At 42.8% G+C, this 21,424-nt stretch overlaps 1 protein-coding gene across 1 annotated transcript in view; it reads right to left on the minus strand.

Annotated features, from left to right (window-relative positions):
- Nucleotides 1-21,424, minus strand: part of LOC108927604 (cadherin-12-like) — a 72,563-nt gene that overhangs the window by 27,469 nt on the left and 23,670 nt on the right. The window contains exons 3-5 of the mRNA XM_029246462.1: nt 15,574-15,693; nt 11,973-12,140; nt 11,016-11,203 (exon numbers count right to left, since the gene is read on the minus strand). Coding sequence (XP_029102295.1) covers nt 11,016-11,203; nt 11,973-12,140; nt 15,574-15,693 — 476 coding nt within the window. The remainder of the gene's footprint in view (nt 1-11,015; nt 11,204-11,972; nt 12,141-15,573; nt 15,694-21,424) is intronic.

Below are 21,424 nucleotides of genomic sequence, written 5' to 3' on the forward strand. Positions count from 1 at the left end.
TAACAGTGACTGATCAGAGGGTGTAATTCAATCAAATGTGTCAGCAATACTTGGTATACTCTGACACACCAGAATGTTTGACACGTGTAAGTATGAGTGGCGTGTGAGAGTGACTTTCTTGCCAGTTTCAGCACCACGGACAGCTAAGCTCAGCACTGGGAGCTGTCCAATTACAAGTCAGCTGCTGACTATTTTACATTTGCATTTATTCATTTAGCTGATGCTTTCCCCCAAAGGAGCCACAGTGTTAAGCTGCCTACAATTATTTACCCATTTATATGGCTGGTTATTTTTACTGGTGCAATTTAGAGTAAGTACTTTGCTCAAGGGTACTAGAGCCGGAGGTGGGATTCCAACGTACGACCTTTGGGTTGAAAGGTAGCTGCTCTAAACACTACACTCCCAACTGTCCCCTGTGTCTTTAACTGTTACCCGTTGTTGTTATTTTCATTGTTAGCTACAGCACTGCTTTCACTTGCTCTTTAAAATGTTTCACACATAATAACGGCACTATCCCAGTGAGGGAAAATGAAGACCTCCCACCCAGTGGCAACAGGACCAAACCCCCATGCATTTTGCATGATGATCATCACCTGGAACTAAAATCTTGAAGAGAGTAAAACATTTCCTGGTTCTCTTGCACTGAACGTCCATGTGCAGTGATTTCTTCCCTGTAAGTCATACGGTTTAACTGTTCTGCTGAAGAGAAACACAAACCTCTAGGGGAACTGGTGGAGTTCTACCCTCTGGCTATCTGTTCTTCTGCTGCCTACTTTGTTTCCACCTCAGACCTTTCCTCAAATGACAAGGGGTTCTTTACTGTATTAAATGTAATATACAGAGTTAAAAGAGAGCCCTGCTCTTGCATCACACAAATAAAGGGGGGGTGGCTCCCACTGTCAACATAATTGTTACCAACAATGAGTGAACTCTGAGTGAAAGGGATTCAGACAGACCAAAACAACTTTGAAAATGAGCACAATGCAGTTTTGGCAGCGACTGACTGGATCTAAAAACAAAACACAGAGCAGATGATACAGCTGCACAAAGAAAACACACTGTCCATAGAGCAGTTCCCAGAATGTGCATATTTTAATTTCTAACAATGGTGTTTCTGCTTTGAGTGAAATAATCCATTGCATTTACCTGCAGTATTTTGGAGTTAACAGTAATAAATATTTTCTCTACTTTCTCTGAGAAATAGGGGAGAAAAGGGAACTTGGAGCAAATATGATCCCCTACACATTAACACATGCTGAGGAACCCTTAACTTATCTGCAGTTAGGAGTCATGGGCGGGGGGGACCCCACTGGTGTCACGTTCATCCGAAGCCAGTGTGACCATGTGCGGCACCAGCTTTGGAGAAGTGTACAGCACAGATTTCATATAGTTTCTGGGTCTACTGTACAACAGAATTATTCCCATACAAAGCAGACAGCTGGTGAGGCCTGGCATGTCTCAGTGTGTCCTTATACTGTACATCCTTTCATCATTCTTGCCAGATAACAGATTGCTTCATTACACACACTCTCACACACACGGCCATGCAACCTGCCTTTATTGTCCTTTTCCCCATCCTCCTAATGAGTTCCCTTCATTGTGCAGCAGAAGGAATACGACCATCATCCACTGCCATGCATATTGGATGTTTGGTAGTCACTGCTGAGAACTGCCAGGGATGGATTCACCACGCTAGGGGATTTTAGCCATGTGACAAGGCAATAGAGAAAATACGGTATGAGGCTGATCAGAAGCCGTGACTTAATGAAGAAGATCGAATGGACTTCGTTTTTTTAGCCAGCATTTTGTACATAATTTATTGAAAATGACTTCTTATTTGAAATAAACACTTCATTCTTATTTGGAAATGAGCTATGACGTTCTTTTCCGAGTTGCGGCTGAATGAATTTAATTCTATTGTGGTCTGTTAAGTCGGATTAGGACGGTATAATATAGCGCATGATTTAATTGCCTTCTATGCGTTATGATAACAGGATCAAAAGACGGTCAACAGAAAACGGGGAAAAAAAAAGATAAAGAAAACACATACATTGGTTCCAAAGTCAATGTTTTGCTTTTTTTTAGTTTATTTCTGACAAATACTTAAGGTCTTGAAAGTCTAATGAAATGTATATTTTTGGGAAATTTATCACAGTTGGAGGGGACTATGTAAAAAGATTTCTGTTTCAATTAAGGAGCTTCATTGAGAAATTGAGATAAAACTGGAAAAATGTGCAGGCAAATCCACAACGGAGTTTGGTGGTGATATCAGATTCATCTGTTCTGCCCAAATCAAAGTGCAACCATAAAAGAATAGCCACCGGACAGATACAGATTAATAAGTCATACTGAGAATAATTAAATAATTATTTAAAGCCCACTATGACCTACCAACCTCTTCAGTCCCAGCCACTGATAACCCACTAAGGAGAAACTTTTTGCAAAAGAAAGCAACAAAGCAAACATGAAATAAAATAAAATAAAATAAAATACAGAAGCAGCTGCTCCAGCGTGGAAAGGTTCATTGGATTTGGAGTTGTTTAGCCTCCAGCCGTGAAAATGGTTTGTGGATCAAGGATTCATTTTGCAATGTCTTTGTCACAATGACACTGAGCGCTGAAATATGATTGAACATATTGCACAAACATAAGCCTCAAAAGTGATTTTTTTTTGCAGACAGATATAGTGAGAACGCAGTATGCTGGCCTCACTCTTTTTCTTCGTTCATTGGCCAGGACAGACATCTACCTGTCAGCAACATCAACAGCAGCGCCACTCGGGGACGGACGCATGGTTGTCCTTGTGTGAAAATACGATGGAGACTGACTCTGCCCTGCAGTACATTTGCAGGATGTGTGGACTGATTTTAAGGGATGCCATTTCATATAATTACGCAGTGAGAGGTGAGCAAAACACTGATATTCCTACAAATTTTTGAAAGGGGAAAATTGCTCAAGATGACTTTCGCACTTGTCCAATTTATCCAATGAAGGAAATGCAATTTTTATTGCACTTTGCGGAGCTCCGTCAACATGCGCTGTTACTTACGAGCAAAACGTTTCATTTCAAAAAGCTGGCCGCAATATTCCCAAAGGTCATGTATTTGTGCTTGTAGACAACGGGTTATAGGAGGCTGCCAAGAAAGTGAATTATGGTGTTTGTAAGTGCAGCCAAAAAAAAAAATCCCCAAACAACCACCACTTAAACTCATGCTACTTGAAAATAAATTCATGATGTTGAGGTAGCAGTGAGGTGGAGCAGACTGCAGCACCTCGATGGCTTTTTCGCCTGCGCGTTGCCACTGATCTGGAGTTAGTTCCAAAAAGATTCAACACGTCACTTTGACACACGAGAGTTGAACATGTAAGGCTCTAATGAGCCTTGTTTCACCTATAAGACGGAATCCTCAACCGAAGGACAAAAATGGCACCAATGACTAAAATGAGGACCTAACAATGAAAGCAGCAAATGCAGGAACAGGAACGGACTGTCATGGGTGCATCATCATCATCATCGTCATCCTTCATCATCACCCTTTTTCTTGGCCCCGAACAAAGATCTCTTTCTGTTTTTGTTTATACCATAAATACAAGGCATTTTAAGCTGAACGAGAGCACAGTGCAACCTATTTATTTGCTTAGAGGAGCAATTTTTTCCAAAGCAACCTATTTAATGTGTAATTTTACACTGTTATCCATCCTTGCAATAGAATAGAACAGAATCACAATGGGGTTCAATGTGTCATCACAAGGGTAGAAGAAAAATATTCCCACTCCTCCTGTTCCATGTAGTTCCCTCTAAATTCATCTGCAACATCCAGGAAATGGTATTTAGGGGTAAATGACTGTCTACATTCACAACAATGTTTTTTCCACTTAAAGAGGAACAGCAGGGTGTCGACAGACCTCTGGGATTTCAGACCACCTTGCAAGTCAGCACCCCCTCCACCCCTCCACATGATCACCGGAGTAGCTTTTTTGCCAGAGCTTTGATATGGAAATGTGTACCACGGTAATACCAAGGGCAGCAGACCCAAGGGAAAGAGTCATGACTCAGAAATCTGAAGTGTGGTACCAAAGGCACTGGCTCATGTCCAGTCCAAGAATTCAGTATCACAGAGTATCAGTGCTGCGTCTTTCACAATGATCGTTAAAGGGTTAATTTTGGTCATTTTTCAGGATGCGTTTAAGATCAGGGAAGGTGCATTTGTCAAAGCTTCCATAATGTAAATTTTTCAATTTAATTTCTTCTTGCAATCATTTTTCACAGAGAACGCTGGACAACGACGACGTTGGATCCCACTCACATAACGATGTCATTTAAATAATTTCAGGGGCGTGATGAAGAGACCTCCTCTTCGGTCGCCCGAAGGGCCGAAACCTCCCAGTTTGACTTGTTCTCGGCAGTTCACCTGGATGTTTGTCACGCTGTAAATGATTCCAGCCGCTGTTTCTGGTTCGGAAGACAATGTGAGTTTGTGTGCACTGAGCTCAGTGTTTGCCCTCTGTTCCTCTTTAACGTTTCCCAGACAGAGCAGTCATTACCAAGTCAAAGCTGCGGCTGGGAGATTGCAGGTCCAAAGCTCACTGGGGCTCACTTAATGTCCATCACTCGAGTCCGCAAACAAGCGAAGGTGCAAGGCGTCTTGTCCAAAGTCACTTTGGATGAAAGTGTTCGCTAAACAGTTGGCCCTGAGAGTGTCTCTGGATTAGAGCGTCCGCCAAATGGATTAAATGCAAATGAAAGTGCGGCGGGCCAGAACCTGCCAGGTGAATCCCCTGCAATCGTTGAAATCCACCAGGGAGTCACTCCCTTTTCCGCAACTGGGGTGAGGGGACGGATGACAAACAGTAGTGCATGTTCCACGCCTGTGAGCCACATTCATTGCAGTTTTCTGGCACAGAGATTCGCTCATTCTTTCTCCACTCTGGAAATAAACTAAGCTGGGGGTGGGGGGCATAATAAGGATAATAAAAAATGACACTGTTCCACTTCATTTCCATATTATTTATGTGAAATTTGACTAATTGCCATAGTTACAGTTCAAACTCAGAAAATGTACTTATTGACATCCTGAAACAGTGTCATTTTTTTAATAAACTGCTTTTCAGTAGAACACACACACACACACACACACACACACACACACACACACACACACAGAGAAAGACTCACGAATTCTCGTTGTAGCTCCGACATGTTATTCGAACGCGAAGCTATGTCACCGAAGGTAACTGTCAAAGTGACGGTGACACCCTATGACTAAAATTCTTGAAACATTCTTTTTAAAAAGCCTTTCTCCTGTTTATTGTCTTTTCACTAAGCAGTTGAGGCTACTTCAGTTTACTCTGGGAAATGGGGGCTTTCTCAAACTCAAGTCTAGGCCTTTAATCAGCATGATCCCTCAGCAAGACCATAAAGAAAAGTGGTGTAGGGGTTTGAGTTGTTGCTTTTAGTCCAAAAGGTTATAGGTTCAAATCCTGCCATGAGTTCTTGTACTGTGGAACAAGGTCCTTCCCTTGTAGTGCTCCAAAAAAAACCACCCTGCTGTATAATGGTGTAAATAACTGCTACCAATTTAACATTTCAGGTGGACACCACCGCAGTTTAAATGCATGTTGTGTGTTCAGTCACTTTAGTGTTATTCCATCACTGCCTACTGGACCTCAAGTCGGAGGGAGGGGGGTAACTACTAGTTACACTGACGCAGCGACCCAAGCAGCCCTCCGGACTATAACCTCCCTGCTGTACCTGAGTCTGAATCATTTCGGCATCATCACGCACACAGAGCCCCCACCTCCGCAACTGCTCCTCCCCAGGGTCCTTCAGCACCACGGCCTAAATATAACTACTGACCTCAAATCCCAGCAAAGGAGATGACAGTCCTGTTTCGACCAGATTCATTGCTGTCTGTAACTGACCAAACGAACACTGACACAAGGATGACTGATGCTGGCAGTTGGATGATGTCTAAAACATTTGTAGTCATAGCTAAATATGAAATGAACAACAAGCAAATCAAAATGTTAAGGAAATTATTATTATTATTACTATTATTATTATTATTATTATTATTATTGTCCATGTCGGTACGAACATTCAAAGTAAACGTAAGTGACCTACAGATGGTGCTGTGTGCTCACATGGAAGTTGTCCCAGGAACTGCAGTATTTCACGTTGCAGTGTCCTGAAAAACTGTCCACGGTGATAATGGAAATTGCTCTATACCTCACTTCATATAGACACCGCATTATTTCACTCCAGATCTTACCCATTCCATCGTTTCCCACTTTTTAAAAAAATTTCTTATTTATTGATTCGTTTTTAAATTAAGCAGCTCAGGTGAGATTTTAGTTCTGGGGGGTATCCTATTCTTCGTCCGCGTCCGCTGAAGGAATAAATGTAAATGGATTGCAATAATTTCCAGATCTACAGGCTTTGGGCTGCAGGTGCAGTTCATTGACAGTAATGCGTCACGTTGCCTTTTCCTTCCGTTTGACAAGCAGTGTTATTAAAGCTCCTCGCTGCAGAAATGAGGGATAGGTTATTTTAAAGGCCCGACGAGGCGTCGGTGCGCTGCTCCACAGGTGTCAGGGTGCATTTCAATCACTGGCGGACTTACCCGAAACGCCAGGTAAGGTGAAGCGCTATCCAGTTAATGACTTCGTAACTGCAATTAGTTGCAGATGAAGAGCAAACGGCAGCACTACACTGATGCCCTTGAGGGAAGGAGCGGAAGACCCCTCGTCTCAGCATCCCCGGTCCGACGCTGTGCGCCTTTCCTCTCGACGAGAGCGCTTCCGTTTCCAGCACGCAAACAATTCTGCAGATGCCGTTACCAAAGTGAAAAATGATGTGCTCGGGTGACTTCGCTTGGTGTGATTCCAGAGCTTGCTCTTTGCCACCGACAGCTTCGACTTTGACGAGTCTATTTAACCGCCGGTGCCGAAGGATGCTTTGCCCCATTGCAGCACTTTGAGAATGGAGAACAGACGCTGTAATTCACACTCATCCCTTTCCTGCGCTACTTGATGTATTAAGTCGCACCGAAATTCATCTCGTATTTGCATCGTTGTGTGCAAACACGGAAGAGCGGTAACACGCTGGCTTTCTTCACTCTTCCCACCTCTGTCCTTCAGAATACCTCTGTTCACATGTCCTCTTTCAGTCATATTAACCCCCAACCACCCCCCACCACCCCGTCACACAGCATCAGTGTAAATTACAGCACCCTGACCTGTTATTGCCCCTTGCGACAAGTATAGTGCCTTACAGTAGTCATGTCAGAATGCGTACGCATGTTACAGGGAAGGCGGGAGGCACAGGGGCACAGCGAGTAGCGCTGCCGTCTCACAGTATCTAGATGGTGTGAGAGGACATGGGTTCGATCCCTGCTCGGTCTGTGTGGGTTTCCTCTGGGTGCTCTGGTTTCCTCCCACATTCCAAAGACATCCTGTTCGGGTTCACCCATACTGTGTGAGTGACAGAGAGAGAGAGCGTCTTTTCCACTGATGAGTGACCCAGTGTAAGTAGTGTGTCTAGCAGTGTAAATCACTGCGGTGAATAAGGTGTGTGGGCTGATAACACTGCATAGAGTTCGTTGGAAGTCGCTTTGGAGAAAAGCGTCTGATAAATAAAATAAATGTAAGCTGGCAGGTTCGCATCCCTGGGATTGTGCTTGGAGCGCATGGGCGACAGCGATGCTGCTCTAAAGGATGAGGCCCCCCCCAGTGCCGTACCTGGGAATGGTGCGGTAGCGCTGCAGGACGGTACGAGGGAGCGGAACTGTGCCGGTATTTCCATTTCACCGCTGCGGAGTACGCTCTACTGCAGTACATGTGGAGCGAGTGGGCCGTCCATTTAATGGACTCCTTGGACAGGCGCCACTGGGTGTGCTAAGGCCACACATGCCGAGGGTGAATAATGCCGCTTGCCTGGGCTTAGGGCTTTTCAATTACTCATAGCAGAGGCAGCGTCATTTACTGACAGCTTAAGGAAGAGGGGGAAACAATATAATGAAAACAGAGCAGGAAAAAAGCAAATATACTTAAACAAATCTAATCTGACAACAAGCTCCTTAGACGCAAAACCCCAAGATGTTATGGGTTTCCATCCCATTATTTTCCGTCTGTCGGATACTGCCAGGATCTGCGGGCTTCGCTCTTGTGGATCCCTGTTGCAGCCGGTGCTATTGTTTCCCAGTAATCTTTTATTTTGCAGGGGGAATGTCTAACCTCTGCCCCCCTACCCCCACACGTTGGCTTCATCTTCTATCGGCAGAGAGAAAAAAAAAACCAGATGATTATCCCTTGAACCCATTACTCTGCCTGATCCTCTTATCACATAACAAACCTTGCTGAGCCCTTGAGTGAGGGGTTCGTCCGACTTTGTTTCACCCCCAACCCCCCTTTCCTTCATTATCCCCGGGCTTTCCTTTTTGTGTTTTACTCTTACCCCCCACCCCCATCTTCTGCCTCAGGGCTCCATGCTCTTTGTGACTTGCCTCTATGGGGGGAGGTGTTCGGACTCTATGGAAAAGGCATTCGGACCCCATCAGGGGACGTGTTTAGCCTCTGTTGCCGCTGTAATGCCACCTTCCTAGGAGGCGAATATATTAAACATCCCTATTGTCAGCATGGCTGTGGATCAAACTCCAAACAGAATGACAGAGAAAGAGGTATTCAGGGGCTGCTCATCCTCAGTATTCATGATGTAAACACATAAATGGCCTCATTTACATTATAATCAGGGCCCTGTTTTATGGTATAATTCCATTATTCATTCCCGGGAAGGTCGGCTTTAATGATTTACAGCCAAATAGTTTTGTTCGCCTTTCCTTTGGAAAGTCCTGCCTTGTTTTCCCCAGGTTCACAGGAGCGAGCAAAAGTAATTCACTTTATTCATTTTTTCCGTGGGTGTCAGCATCCGAAATGGGTCGAGGGAACTGATTCAGGTGCGATTTGCACGGAATGGGAAAACAGGAAACCGACACAAAACAAACGTGAGACGAAGGGAAGCTCGTAGCTTTTCCGACGGGCATTTCGACGCACTCTCGCGCGCTCCCGAACCGATTTAAAGGTCTGCAGAGGCAAACCCTCCACCAGAGGAAGATCATATCCTTAGGCAACGGTCCAAACGCAAAACACAGGCTGAGAAACCCGGAGAGAAGATGATGCTGTTCATACTCTGCCAACTGCTTTCGAATCCTTTTTTTTTTTTTTATAAAATCAAAATGCCTTTGCCCTCCTTTCTTGCCCAAGTTGGTGATGCACTCAAGCGGCACTAAGTGTGCCACTCCGAGAGAATTTAGCCCAACTGAGCATTTAGCCGAGGACACCGGTATTTTTTTATTTATTTATTATAAAACAGGGCTTCTCAGCTGACTGCGTCAACAGGGATTCCTTCTTGTCACATTAGATTTGAAGGTACAAGACTTGAAAGGTCCCAAAAGTGCAGTTATTTATTTATTTTTTCTTTATTTTCGGAATAGAAGACGACATTGGAGCTGAATTGGATGAGGGAAAAAAACGGCTCCTGTTCCGGTGCCTTGTAGGAAATATACCTCTGTAATGGATATATCAATTTTAAAGTAATTTGAAACGGCATTATATGACCGAAACAGGAACCCCAACTGAGCACGAGTTCCGGCGCCAATAACAAATGTGTGTGTGTGTAATAACTGAGCACGGAACCTCGCCTATAAAGCTGAACACCCATGATCACAAGATATTTGCAATCCACCTGCTATATAAAGTCCAGCTCTGTCTTTCAGGGGGACCGAGATGCGTAAGAAACATCTCGAAGGAGCTTTTCCGTTTCCCTGTTTTCGTTAAGACTGTAAGGTGCTGAGAAAGAAGGTCTTTCAACGCAGGACTGACTGCACATGTTCTCCGCGTAGGAGAACCAGGAGAATATGAGCCAGGAGAACTTCAGTGTGGCAGATCATGACATGAGCAGAAATTATTACATTTTCAGATTTTCTAAATTACTTCCATCACAAGCATAATCTCGGTTCCAGATGCATTTGTGTGTGTGTGCGTGCTGTGTGTGTGTGTGTGTGTGTGTGTGTGGGGCTGATGATGGTCCTGGTTTTACAAGGACTCCAGTTAGAGTCCTCCTACTGCCCTGTACACCTCAATGACTTCAAGGAGCGTAGTAGGGAGGGTCACATACAGAGTCGCTAGCAATGCTGTCCATTCGGTCGACCGTGTACAGGATGACAACGGCTGGCAGAACACGAGACAATACATTTCTGAGGGACATAGCGACTCCCCAGCTGACACACAGCAGATGGCAACCAAACAATGAGGACTGCTTTCAGATCAGTTTCTACATCAACTTATAGGCAGTCAGGCCTCTCTCTCTCTCTCTCTCTCTCTCTCACACACACTCACTCACTCTCTCGCACTGATTTTCCAGTCTCAGAAAGGAAAGAGATGGTGAACAGGAAATGCCCACCAGGTTCCCAGCAAGAAGTCATAAATGGTTAATTGTGCGATAATGTTGAACTTAATAATGTGAATTATTCCTCCGAGAGGAAAAAAGCGCGAAACCTCAAGCCTGGACACTGTGATGAGCTCCCTCTGAACAGTGTGTGGTACCATGGGCTGGCTAAGGTTTATGGCGATTCATAAACAGCCTCCGCGGTGAGGAATGGATGAACAGGAGATGATATTATTTCCTCCAGTCACCTTTTGTTTGAAGTCTCTTCCAAATTGTATGAGATTATTTTGAAGGAAGCCATGAGTAATTTTTTGAACATAACATTCCATTTCGGTTTAAACAATTATTTATTATATATTTATGTATATCTATTATATATCTTTCATAGATGACTGTATAAACACTGCCACAAGATATTAGAGGCAAAGTTTCAGTTTTATGTATTGTCTAGATTTAGAGCTCCAGACAATGTCTTATGGCCTGTTTTGCATCAAATAAATGTTAAAAGAATCAAAAAATAGTCCCACTACAGTTATGAACAAATTATGTGTTGGAACCTGAAGCCAACGCACCTTCTTCAGGACAATGATGCCCTCCTGGTTGTGCACATTGGTTGCGATGTCGAACGTAGTCCCCCCGTCCCCGGGAACGATGTTGTACTCCACTTCGGCATTCTTTCCAATGTCCAGGTCATGGGCTTTGATCCTGCCCACAGCGGACCCCACAGGAGAAGATTCGGGAACCCTTAGGTGAAATATGCCTTTGAGAGAGGGAGAGAGAGACAGACAGACAGAGAAAACAGATAGTGAGGGTAATATCTGTTTTATCTAAATCTGTTGATTAGAGAACAAGCGATTGCTTCTCTCACCAGGGAGTCGTTCGACAAATTTGCAGGAATACAAACAAAAAACAAACGAAAACAACAGGCAGCATGACGCCGGGTTAGGGAGTTCGCAGCGTAATCAGAGAAACGTCTACTTTTCAAGGGTAACCCAACATTTTAAATGTGTGACTATACACTGAACAGTTAATGTGGTGCGAAAATGGGATCTTTGTTTTAATTGTGTACACAGTTATGTAATTATATCTTTAATTTTTCCATTTTTGTGTTACTTTTTCCAAAAAATCTTTCAGAGAACAATGTAACATTTGTAATGTAACAGAATATTCATTAAAAATCCAGAAACTGGTTCAGCCACACATTTGACCCCAAAAGCCATGATTTTTGGCTGTTTCAGTGCAAAGTGTTTACACGGAATAAAATACATCCAAACTGCTGTTTCATAGCATGATCTGAGCTGAGCATTCATCACCAAAATATTTCACATAAACCTCAGTGAAACTAAAGTTTATATAAACCCGATGACCTATGTAAAATAAATGCACTCCACATCTTTGAGGAGACACACCCAGGACAGGACGCCAGTCCATCACAACGCACCCCAAGCAGGACTTGAACCCCAGACCCACCAGAGAGAAGGACCTGGCTATATATATATATATGTAAACCTGAAAAAAAAATGTCTCACTTTTTGAAAACCTGGGCGGGTTGTCATTGACATCGCTCAGGGTGATGTTGACCGTCGTGGTCCCGGCCAGCCCCCCCAGTTGTCCTCCCATGTCCTTGGCCTGGATGAGGACATGGTAGAGCTCCTTCACCTCCCTGTCCATGTTGGGCAAAGCGGTCCTTATCACACCTTCAGGAGAAGGTGCCATTGAGAGAAAGAAAAAGAAAAGAAAAGGTGAGCATCAATTTCATTAGGGAAGTGACGCTCGGGTGATGGAATCAGGACGTTCAAATTACCTGAAGGAGGAAGACGGTCTTGAAAACGTGCCGTGATCTAAAGGTGCTTCTTGTCGGGACTGAGATAAATGGCATTTGAAAAATGGGGTCACCTGACATTTTTTAAATGGGAACATCTGTCTTAATATTGGATGTAGGTGCGGTGGAGACAATCCACTAGAGCACGTGGCCAGGGTCTCTACCTTACGTGGGGCTTCCTTTGAACGCATTCGTCCCATTTGCTTACCTTGGGATAGAGTTACACGTTAATACAGTCATGTTTTACCAGGGCCTTTAGGCGTGTGGTACCACGTATATCCAGGACCCTTCTCAACTGGGACAAGGTGGATGTTCATGCCCCCCCACCCAACCACCATTATAATCCCCTTATTTTCTGCACCTGAGGAAGTACTGCATTTACAGAGGGATGGCGGTAAAAGTCAGCACAGCCTGGCTGAACAGCAGACAGTATTTGACACTTTTTTTATCATCAGTTTGAAAGTCTGCCAGAGTATCTACTGTGCACTTAGGGGAAGAACAACGCGGACTTGGATGCACCGCGATGCGGCTCTTTGCTGCTATTGTGGTGGGATTGTTCAATATAACATTACTTGACAGCCTTTGAGTGCGAAGCCGTATCTGATTGTGGTAATGTTTATGGACATTAAAGTGTATACCCTTAAAGCAGTGTTTGTCCAGTTGGTTTGAGCCCAGTAATTCAACTGCCTAGAAACCACAAAAAATATATATATATTGTGGTTTCTAGGGAGATGAACTGCAAGTCAAACCATCGTAAATCAAGGACCCCGTTTTGTGATGGTTCGACTTGCGATTTTTTCAACTTTACAATGGTGAGCTGGCAATAGACATTCAGTAGAAAGTATACTTCGAACTGGGCAGCGGCAGCAATCCGCATCTCCCATTCTGTCACCCAGAGGTGTGTATTAGGTGTATTAACCACATTTTTGAAAGACTTACGATATTTTCAACTTATGATGGGTTTCAGGGAACGTAACCCCATCGTAAATCGGGGACCACCTCTATATATATATATATATATATATATATTTGTTGTCATCGATGGTGCGCACACACACGCGCACGCACACACACACACACACACACACACACACACACACTGTCTGAAACCACTTGTCCCAAGCGGGGTGAACTGCAGCCTAACCTGACAACACAAGGCATAGGGGTGGAGTGGGAGGGGGCATACCTAGGACAGGACACCAGTCCATCGCAAGGCACCCCAAGCAGGACTCAAACCCCAGACCCGCCAGAGAGCAGGCACAGGCCCAACCCGCCATGTCCCAGCATCCCCGTCATCGATAACAGTGGTTTTCAAAACAATTATCTGACAGTATGTTCCCATAGAGTGACTGCAGAAGATTAGAAAGGTTGAACTGTCTTAAAGTGCGTAAACAGATGCTGCACTATCTGGGCTGTTATTGCATGTCAGCAGCATTTAAGAAAAGAGACTGAACTGGTCTGGGATGCATGTCTTCATGAAAGCCTTATAGTAGATCAAAATAATAGTATTGTTTCAGCTCGTGGTTCAATCGGCCAAATGTTTTTATTATGACAATAGTTTTTTTTTTCTTTGTTTCCTGGCATAAATCCTACGCTATACTGCAAACAATGTTCCATCCACGTTGCTCTGTATTTGCATTTCTGCATACAGAACACAAATAAGCTTAATTAAATTTGGCTCATTTCAATTGCTTTGAATTGAATTGCTGCAGTTTACTGAATATTGAAACGCTGCAGCAATGGCTCTGTGTTGGACAGGACTTACAACCCAGTTGTTCTGATAATTTGTTTAACATGGTCAATAACATGTAATTAGGTTTAAAATTAAGAGGGCACTTTTTCAACGGAAATCCAATGTTGCTCCCCGGAATAGTGCGCAGTAAAATCGTGCTGTGTGTATGTATTGATGCCTTGCAGATCGTCCCTCTTATTCTGATTTGGAGAGTTGTTGCAGTGACCCTGTCTTTGGTGAAGCAGAAAGCCTCCATCACGGACAGTCAAAGGAAAATGGTGATTTTTGTAAACAACTTCATATCCTTTTGGTGGGAGGTAAGCAGACTGGCAGACTTCCTATTATTTAAAATCAAGGTGTGAATGATATTTTTGGAAAACTGAATAATTACACAGATGTCACGCAGATACAGAGACCCAAAATTACCAGTAAGTTGGTGCTTCTCCCTTTGCTTCTTAATTACTTTTAGTTTTGAAAAAAGCATACATTGAAATGTATTCCTTCTCGTTTTCTGTTTAACAGAACTCAAACTGATGTTCAGCCTGGTGCTTCAATCTCCAACACCATACACGGTGTAGAAAAGAATCTTTTTTCAGAGAAATCCCTGGGGTGCCATTGAACCATTGAACCCCTCAATAGCTCATTTCGAACATGTCAGACAATTCAGGCTTATTTTTTCTGTGAACTCGAGAGATCGGCGTGCAAAGTTAAGAGGTTCGGTAAGGATTATTTACGATTCGGACCCCCCCAGCGCACACACACCTGTACCCCCTCCACCGTCTTCTCCATTTTAATAAATCACTGCTGGATTTATTTTATTGCATTGCTTTTTGGTTTGGATTAAAAGCAATATCTGGCCATTCACATTGCAACTCACAGATAAAGGCTATATATAAAGATACATAATAATGTACTCTGCCAAAGCTATTAACATACATATGGATGAATTTGAATTCCACTTATCATATGAGCACTAGCTGAATTATTAGTTTAACAGAATACATACACATAAAGGTAGGTAGAGAAAGTTATCTTCCTTACTGTTCAGATTGCCAGTCAGTCCATTATAATTCCACAATGCACAAACAATATCTAAAACACCAGAATGAATATGGTGCATTATAATATTAACAATATATTACTGCCTTGAAAGTTGGCTTTTAAAAGGTCAGCGAGCAAAGACGTGCTTTTTGTGTTTCTTTTCGAAGAAAGTCTATACAAGTCTAAGCATGAAGATTCCGGATTCAACAGATTGTGCTGTCAGTGGGTTAACCTAAATAAACAAAATAAAATTTCATGTCCGGCGCTCTGTATAGGTGACGTGACCTTCATGATCGTGCACTTATGAAAATGGACGGCGCTCCAGTTTTTCCTCCATTTCACCATCTATGACAATCAGGAGATGGTTTTGGTACCACTGCACTACAATGATGAAATATGAGCATGGAGTCCAATTTAAGAGATGGTCCATCTGCAGTATAGATGCTTTGCACAGCACTCTTTGCCAAATACAAAGTGGATTTATTGCAATATCTCGTCTGACTGATGAGGGTTCAATGACCACAAGTGTTCTCACCTGTCTTGGGATCCACAGAGAAGTAGGGCTGCCCATGCAGGATGCTGTAGACCACCCTTGCGCTGTTTCCATAGGTGGGGTCATCCGCATCTGTTGCCGTTACCTGCATCACGTACGTACCTGAACGACATGTACACGGCATTTAGGCACGACCTGGAAGTTTGACTTTTCAGAGTTTACTGCAAAGGTTGCTGCAGGGCACAGTTCCCCGGCAGAGTTACAACACCTCATAATACAAATCCTACAGTATAGTCACAGTACCTACTGTATGTACACTGTTACCCCAGGGCACCCTTAACCCAGCTGTACAAATTGAGAATATGAACCTTTTCACAGACATTTTGTTTGGATAGTAAAGGGAATAAGAAACCGAGTTCACACATAAAAGATGCTGTTCCAAATCGCAAAGGAGGAGCTACTATTGTACCCTTGACTTTCTTAAAATTTCAGGGCACTGCATTTTTTTTCCCCTTGAGCTGCTTACGCAGAACACAGCTTTACGAATTTGCATTCATAAAGTTCAGTATTTTAGCAAATTATTTCAGAGAAGTTATCTTGTTGAAGATTATCGTGTGACAGCAAGGGCTCCCCCATAGCTCTTGAGCCTCCAACCTTCTGGTTAGAAGTTCACATCATTAACAGCTGTATTGTCTGGTGCCCTAAGTCTTTGGTAAACGAAACCTGAGTTGCTTGAGAAAATATACGACTGAATGAAAAGCTAACACCGCATGATATGTTTGTATACATAATAAGACATTATTATACACATTATATACATCCCTTGAGATACGTCCATTCGAGTTACAAGAATTTGACTTTAATATGTAAACATAAGATGAATTTAATTTAGTTTTCTTCCTCGCTTAGGAGGCACTTCTTCCCTTGTACAGTTTCCAAATTTGAGTTTTGCGTCCCTCCCTACGGCCGAGCAGCGAAAGTCATTTACATTTACATTCAGCAGACGCTTTTCTCCAAAGTCCTATACAATTATTATTAACTGGTGTTGAGCTGATACCTTCATCAAAGGTGACTGGCAGTGCTAGATATACTACAGTAAACCTGCAGTCATTCACCCATCATACAGCAGAGCAATGTAACTGGAACATGTACACACACCTACATACAATATATCATTAGATCATACTGAGTTATACTGTGTTATAATAAGTAATATTAACTGTTGAATTTTGTCCATTTTAATGGGCTTCAGTCATATTTTACCACAAACAGGCATCACATTTCGGGCTCAGGAATGCATAATAACGTTTACAATTAAAACTGATGGTAATTTTGTCTTTGAGTTATAAGAGTTCATGTTACAAATAATTTTTCACTAGCATATTATCGCTGCCAGGTGCGGGACAACTGTTACCCTCAAAAAAAAAAAAATTACGGTGAGTTGATCATGCAGCCTGCACCACATGTGGATGACACCAGGGAAATAAAGACAACCAAACAATCACAAGGAGCTAATAAAAATTTGGGATGTAATATTTCACCCTTCATACCTTCACTTTTAATTGGCAAGAACTATAATGCCATCGTTTAATCCACATCTCTGCATTGGATGGACTTTTAATTTAAATTTCCAATCCGCGTCTCTTCCACAAGTAAAGGTGTATAGGAATTATCTTACCCCCTTTTTACCACTTATGCTGGTGCAAAGTATAATTCAAGCACACGTGTAACATGCCTTATGCTCTTCTTAGCAGGTTGGTTCAATTTAAAAGTGATTCAGTGCTTGCACTTACAAACATGAAACAAATCTTGCATTTTATTGCAAAGCTTCCTGCTGCTAGCAGATGGCTAACAATTGTACTAAAGTTTCGGGTGAGGGAGGTCAGAACCCACTACCTGGTTTTGCGGCACATTCCTGACACATCACTGCAACATGTCTCGACCTTACAAGAATATTACACAAATGTCTATTGTTAGTAAGGAATTATTGGCGCCTGGCTTCAGTAGACCTACATTACTTTCTATATATATATATATATATATATAGTCCATGAATGTCTTGTTCCAGTAGCCCACTTGTCATCAGGTTGTCCTGGTTCCCCAACACATGACGCTGACCTTGTGAATCCGGGCGACATCCGAGCCAGTATAGCTTCAGTTATATCTCTTCTCTTGCCACAGCGGTATTAAGAGCACTCGGGGCTGTGACCCCCAAACTGGAAGAGTGGCTCCAGCAGATTCTGAGAACATCTGAAGTCTCTGTCCAGAAGAGTGCAGTGCTACAAACAGCTAAGATACTGTGCAAAACCCTCAAACTCCAAAGCCTTTGGTACAGGACCCGAGCTTATGGAAGACACACACACCACCCCATGTGGAGGTGAGAGGGAGATTTTATATAAATATGTGTGTGTATGTATGTATTTTTAAAATGTATATATGTTTTTTTTGCACAATAAACATCAAGCATGGTAACTTGGCAAACTCTCGAAACAACAAAATTGTAATGCTGTGCCATGTTTCCCGATGCCTTTGCAAGTCATTGGTTAAAAATGTTATGCCGTTTTAGATTATCCATTTTCACTAAGTGCTGAGAACACTGCAGGGTCATGGTGGTCATGAACCCACCCAAGAGGCTTAGGGTATGAGGCAGAATGCAGCATGGACAGGATGCCAGTCCATCATAGGGCAAGTATAAAATCACATCGACTCACTCACTCACACAAATACACAAAGGTCTGTGAGAGGAAACACAAGTACATGAAGAAGCATGGAGAGAACATGAGACACAGACAGTGGGTATAGAACCCATGTCCAAACCCAGAGCCCAAGACATGTGAAGGACCTGCACTAACTTCTGTGCTACCGCAAAATCCTGAATCATAACCCTTCTAAGAAATATTTTTAGCAATGTATAAAAAATTGGTTTAGAAGTAAGACACTGGAGAGGACGCTTCCACATGGTCAAAAATTATGTATGTATACTGTTCTAAATAATACCGGAGGCGAACTAAGGAGCTGGCACGTATTTGAGCAATTGAATACATTCTCATTAGCAAGAGCTTTGGGTCAATGAAATATTCTATTTTTTTAAATAGAGGGAATTCATTCTCTGCGACTCCCAATCTATATGCCTCACATTGTTTTGAAGCAAGCAACAGCTGAATTTGCAGAACGGGTAACAAAATGTTGGCATTACGGAAGGATATTTCATAAAGTAATGACATGGCAACAAACTAATATTAATAAAATAGCTGCCGACTGGGACTGCAAGGCCGACAAACAAATAATTATAACGGCCAGCTTGGCTGTCATTTAAATGCTGCATACGCAGCTCAATTCTGTGCATAATTTTCACTCTCTGGAAACACTTTCTCCAGCTTCAGTGCATTTCCTTAAACATTATTGATCTCAATACATAATCATTTCAAGCAAATTGACTCACAGGTGGTGTAATTCATCTCACGATGATTATTGTTGGTTCCCGCTTTTGCATTACATGAGCAGGAGAAAATTTTGTGGTCAAGGATTGGGTTACATGGGGTCTGAAAGGAGAGGGTTCAAAGGTCAAAGGTGGTTTTTTCCACACACTTATTAAAGTGCAAAAAAAGCAGCTTTTATGACATCATTTACATTTATATTATTCATTTTGCACACACTTTTCTCCAAAGCGGCGTGCATCTCAGAGAAAATACAATGTGTATTAGCAGGTGGCATGGCGCTACAGCAAGTAGCGCTGCTGTCTCACAGCATCTGAGTGGTGCGAGAGGACGTGTGTTTGATCCCCACTCAGTCTGTGTGGAGTTTGCATGTTCTCCTCGTGTGTGTGTGTGTGTGGGTTTCCTCTGGGTGCTCTGGTTTCTTCCTACAGTCCGAAGACATGCTGTTCAGGTTCACCCATAGTGTGTGAGTGACAGAGAGAGAGAGAGAGTGTGTTCCACTGATGTATGGATGAGTGATCCATTGTAAGTAGTGTATCTAGCAGTGTAAGTCACCATGGTAAATAAGGTGTGTGGGCTGATAACACTACATAGAGTTCATTGGAAGTCACTTTGGAGAAAAGTGTCTGATCAGTAAATAAATGCAAATTAGCAGAGAGAGACATGTGATTCTTAATTGCAGTTAGCTTGTTTCTTTCTACCATATGAACCAACGTTCATCACACAAGTAGCTGCATAAAACTTTATTCCAATATCCACGATTCAGGATCACCTCCCTAGTAACATTTTTTTATTTTTTATTTTACTTTTTTAATTTTTTTTTTTTTGATATACATAGAAACATTTGCCTTGCATTACAGTAGTAGATGCGTAAAGGTTTATCTGGGGATGATCTTAAAGTTGTAGTGCATGAACACCTTACATGAACTTAAGAGGTGATGGACCTGAGTCTAGAAAAGGTGAGTTTTAAGACCATTTTCAAATGTGGACAGAGATTCAGCAGTTCTGAGTGACAGGGGGAGGTCTTTCCACCACAATGGAGCCAGAACTGATTCCACTAATAAGAAAGTGAAGATGGCGGAGTGTGAGAATTGTAAGAGGAAAAAAAAAAAAAAATGCATCTAGATCATCCATAACTGTGATTGGATAAATTATCCCGGTCCAGGCACTAGGTACAGTCCACGTCCCACTGCACACAGCAATGAGTGAACATTCACTTGGATGGCGATTTTATGTTTGCGGAGATTTCTTGATGTGAACGTCACATCTCTCAGGAAAGAGAAAATGAAAAAAGCAGTAGATGTAATGGGAAAGAGCTCGAGCCGCACTCAATTTACACTTCCCTTACTGTACGGAGAGTGCTGTTGACAGGCGCCTACTTTTCATACTCGTCAAAACTCTGTAATCACACTTAATCACACCCCCCCAACCCCCTGCTTCCTCTAGCTGCATTTGAGACAAACCGCTTCAGGAAGCTGACAGCCAGTGAGAACAACACCTTGCGAGCACATTGTCACCAGATAGTTTGCTGTTACCGCCCCTTGAGGACAAGCCTGATATCACAGCACGTCTGCAGGACCGTTCATGGAACCAGTACGTGGACGTCCTGGTTCCATGAACGGTCCTGCAGACGTGCTGTGATATCAGGCTGTGGCTTCAACTGTAGAATTTTGCTATAGCCTTAGTTCAGGAGAAAACCCCGCACAGGGAACCTCCCCAGTTTCACGCACTATTATCTTACATCATGCACTCCCCTACTTCAAAATAGGCGTCTGAGCCGGGTCATGGTAAAACCATGCAGTACAAACACAATCCATCTTGGCTTCCACAACATCCAAACAGGAGGACAGCAGAGAGCACATATAAAGTTTGCAGATTCATAATGTGTTCAGCTCTATACAAAACATTTAGCAGATGCTTTTCTCCAAAGCAACTTCTAGTGAACTCTACGCAGTGTTATGAGCCCACACACCTTATTCACCGCGGTGACTTACACTGCTAGATACATTACTTACACTGGTCACTCATTCATACATCAGTGAAACACACTCTGTCACTCACACACTATGGAGGAACCTGAACAACATGTCTTTGGACTGTGGGAGGAAACCAGAGCATCTGGAGGAAACCCACGCAGACAGGGGGAGAACATACAAACTCCGCACAGACTGAGTGCAAATCGAGCCCTTGCCCTCTTGCACCACCCAGGCACTGTGAGACAGGCTCACTACTAGGTGTGCCACCATGCTGCCCGCAATACATTTTCTCCAGTTATTTCAAATCAATACGTCTTTGTTAAATGCCTGTTTTTTTTACAGAGGTGAAGGAACAACAAAATATCCAAAAGAAATTTTTGATGTGACCGGAATGAAAAAGGAGAGGATCTCGAATAGCAGAGAAAAAAAAAGAAAAATAAAAAAATAAACTCCAAAACGATGTCATAATGAGCACAGTTG

The sequence above is a fragment of the Scleropages formosus genome, chromosome 19 (assembly GCF_900964775.1).
Source record: "Scleropages formosus chromosome 19, fSclFor1.1, whole genome shotgun sequence".
Lineage (NCBI taxonomy): Eukaryota > Metazoa > Chordata > Actinopteri > Osteoglossiformes > Osteoglossidae > Scleropages > Scleropages formosus.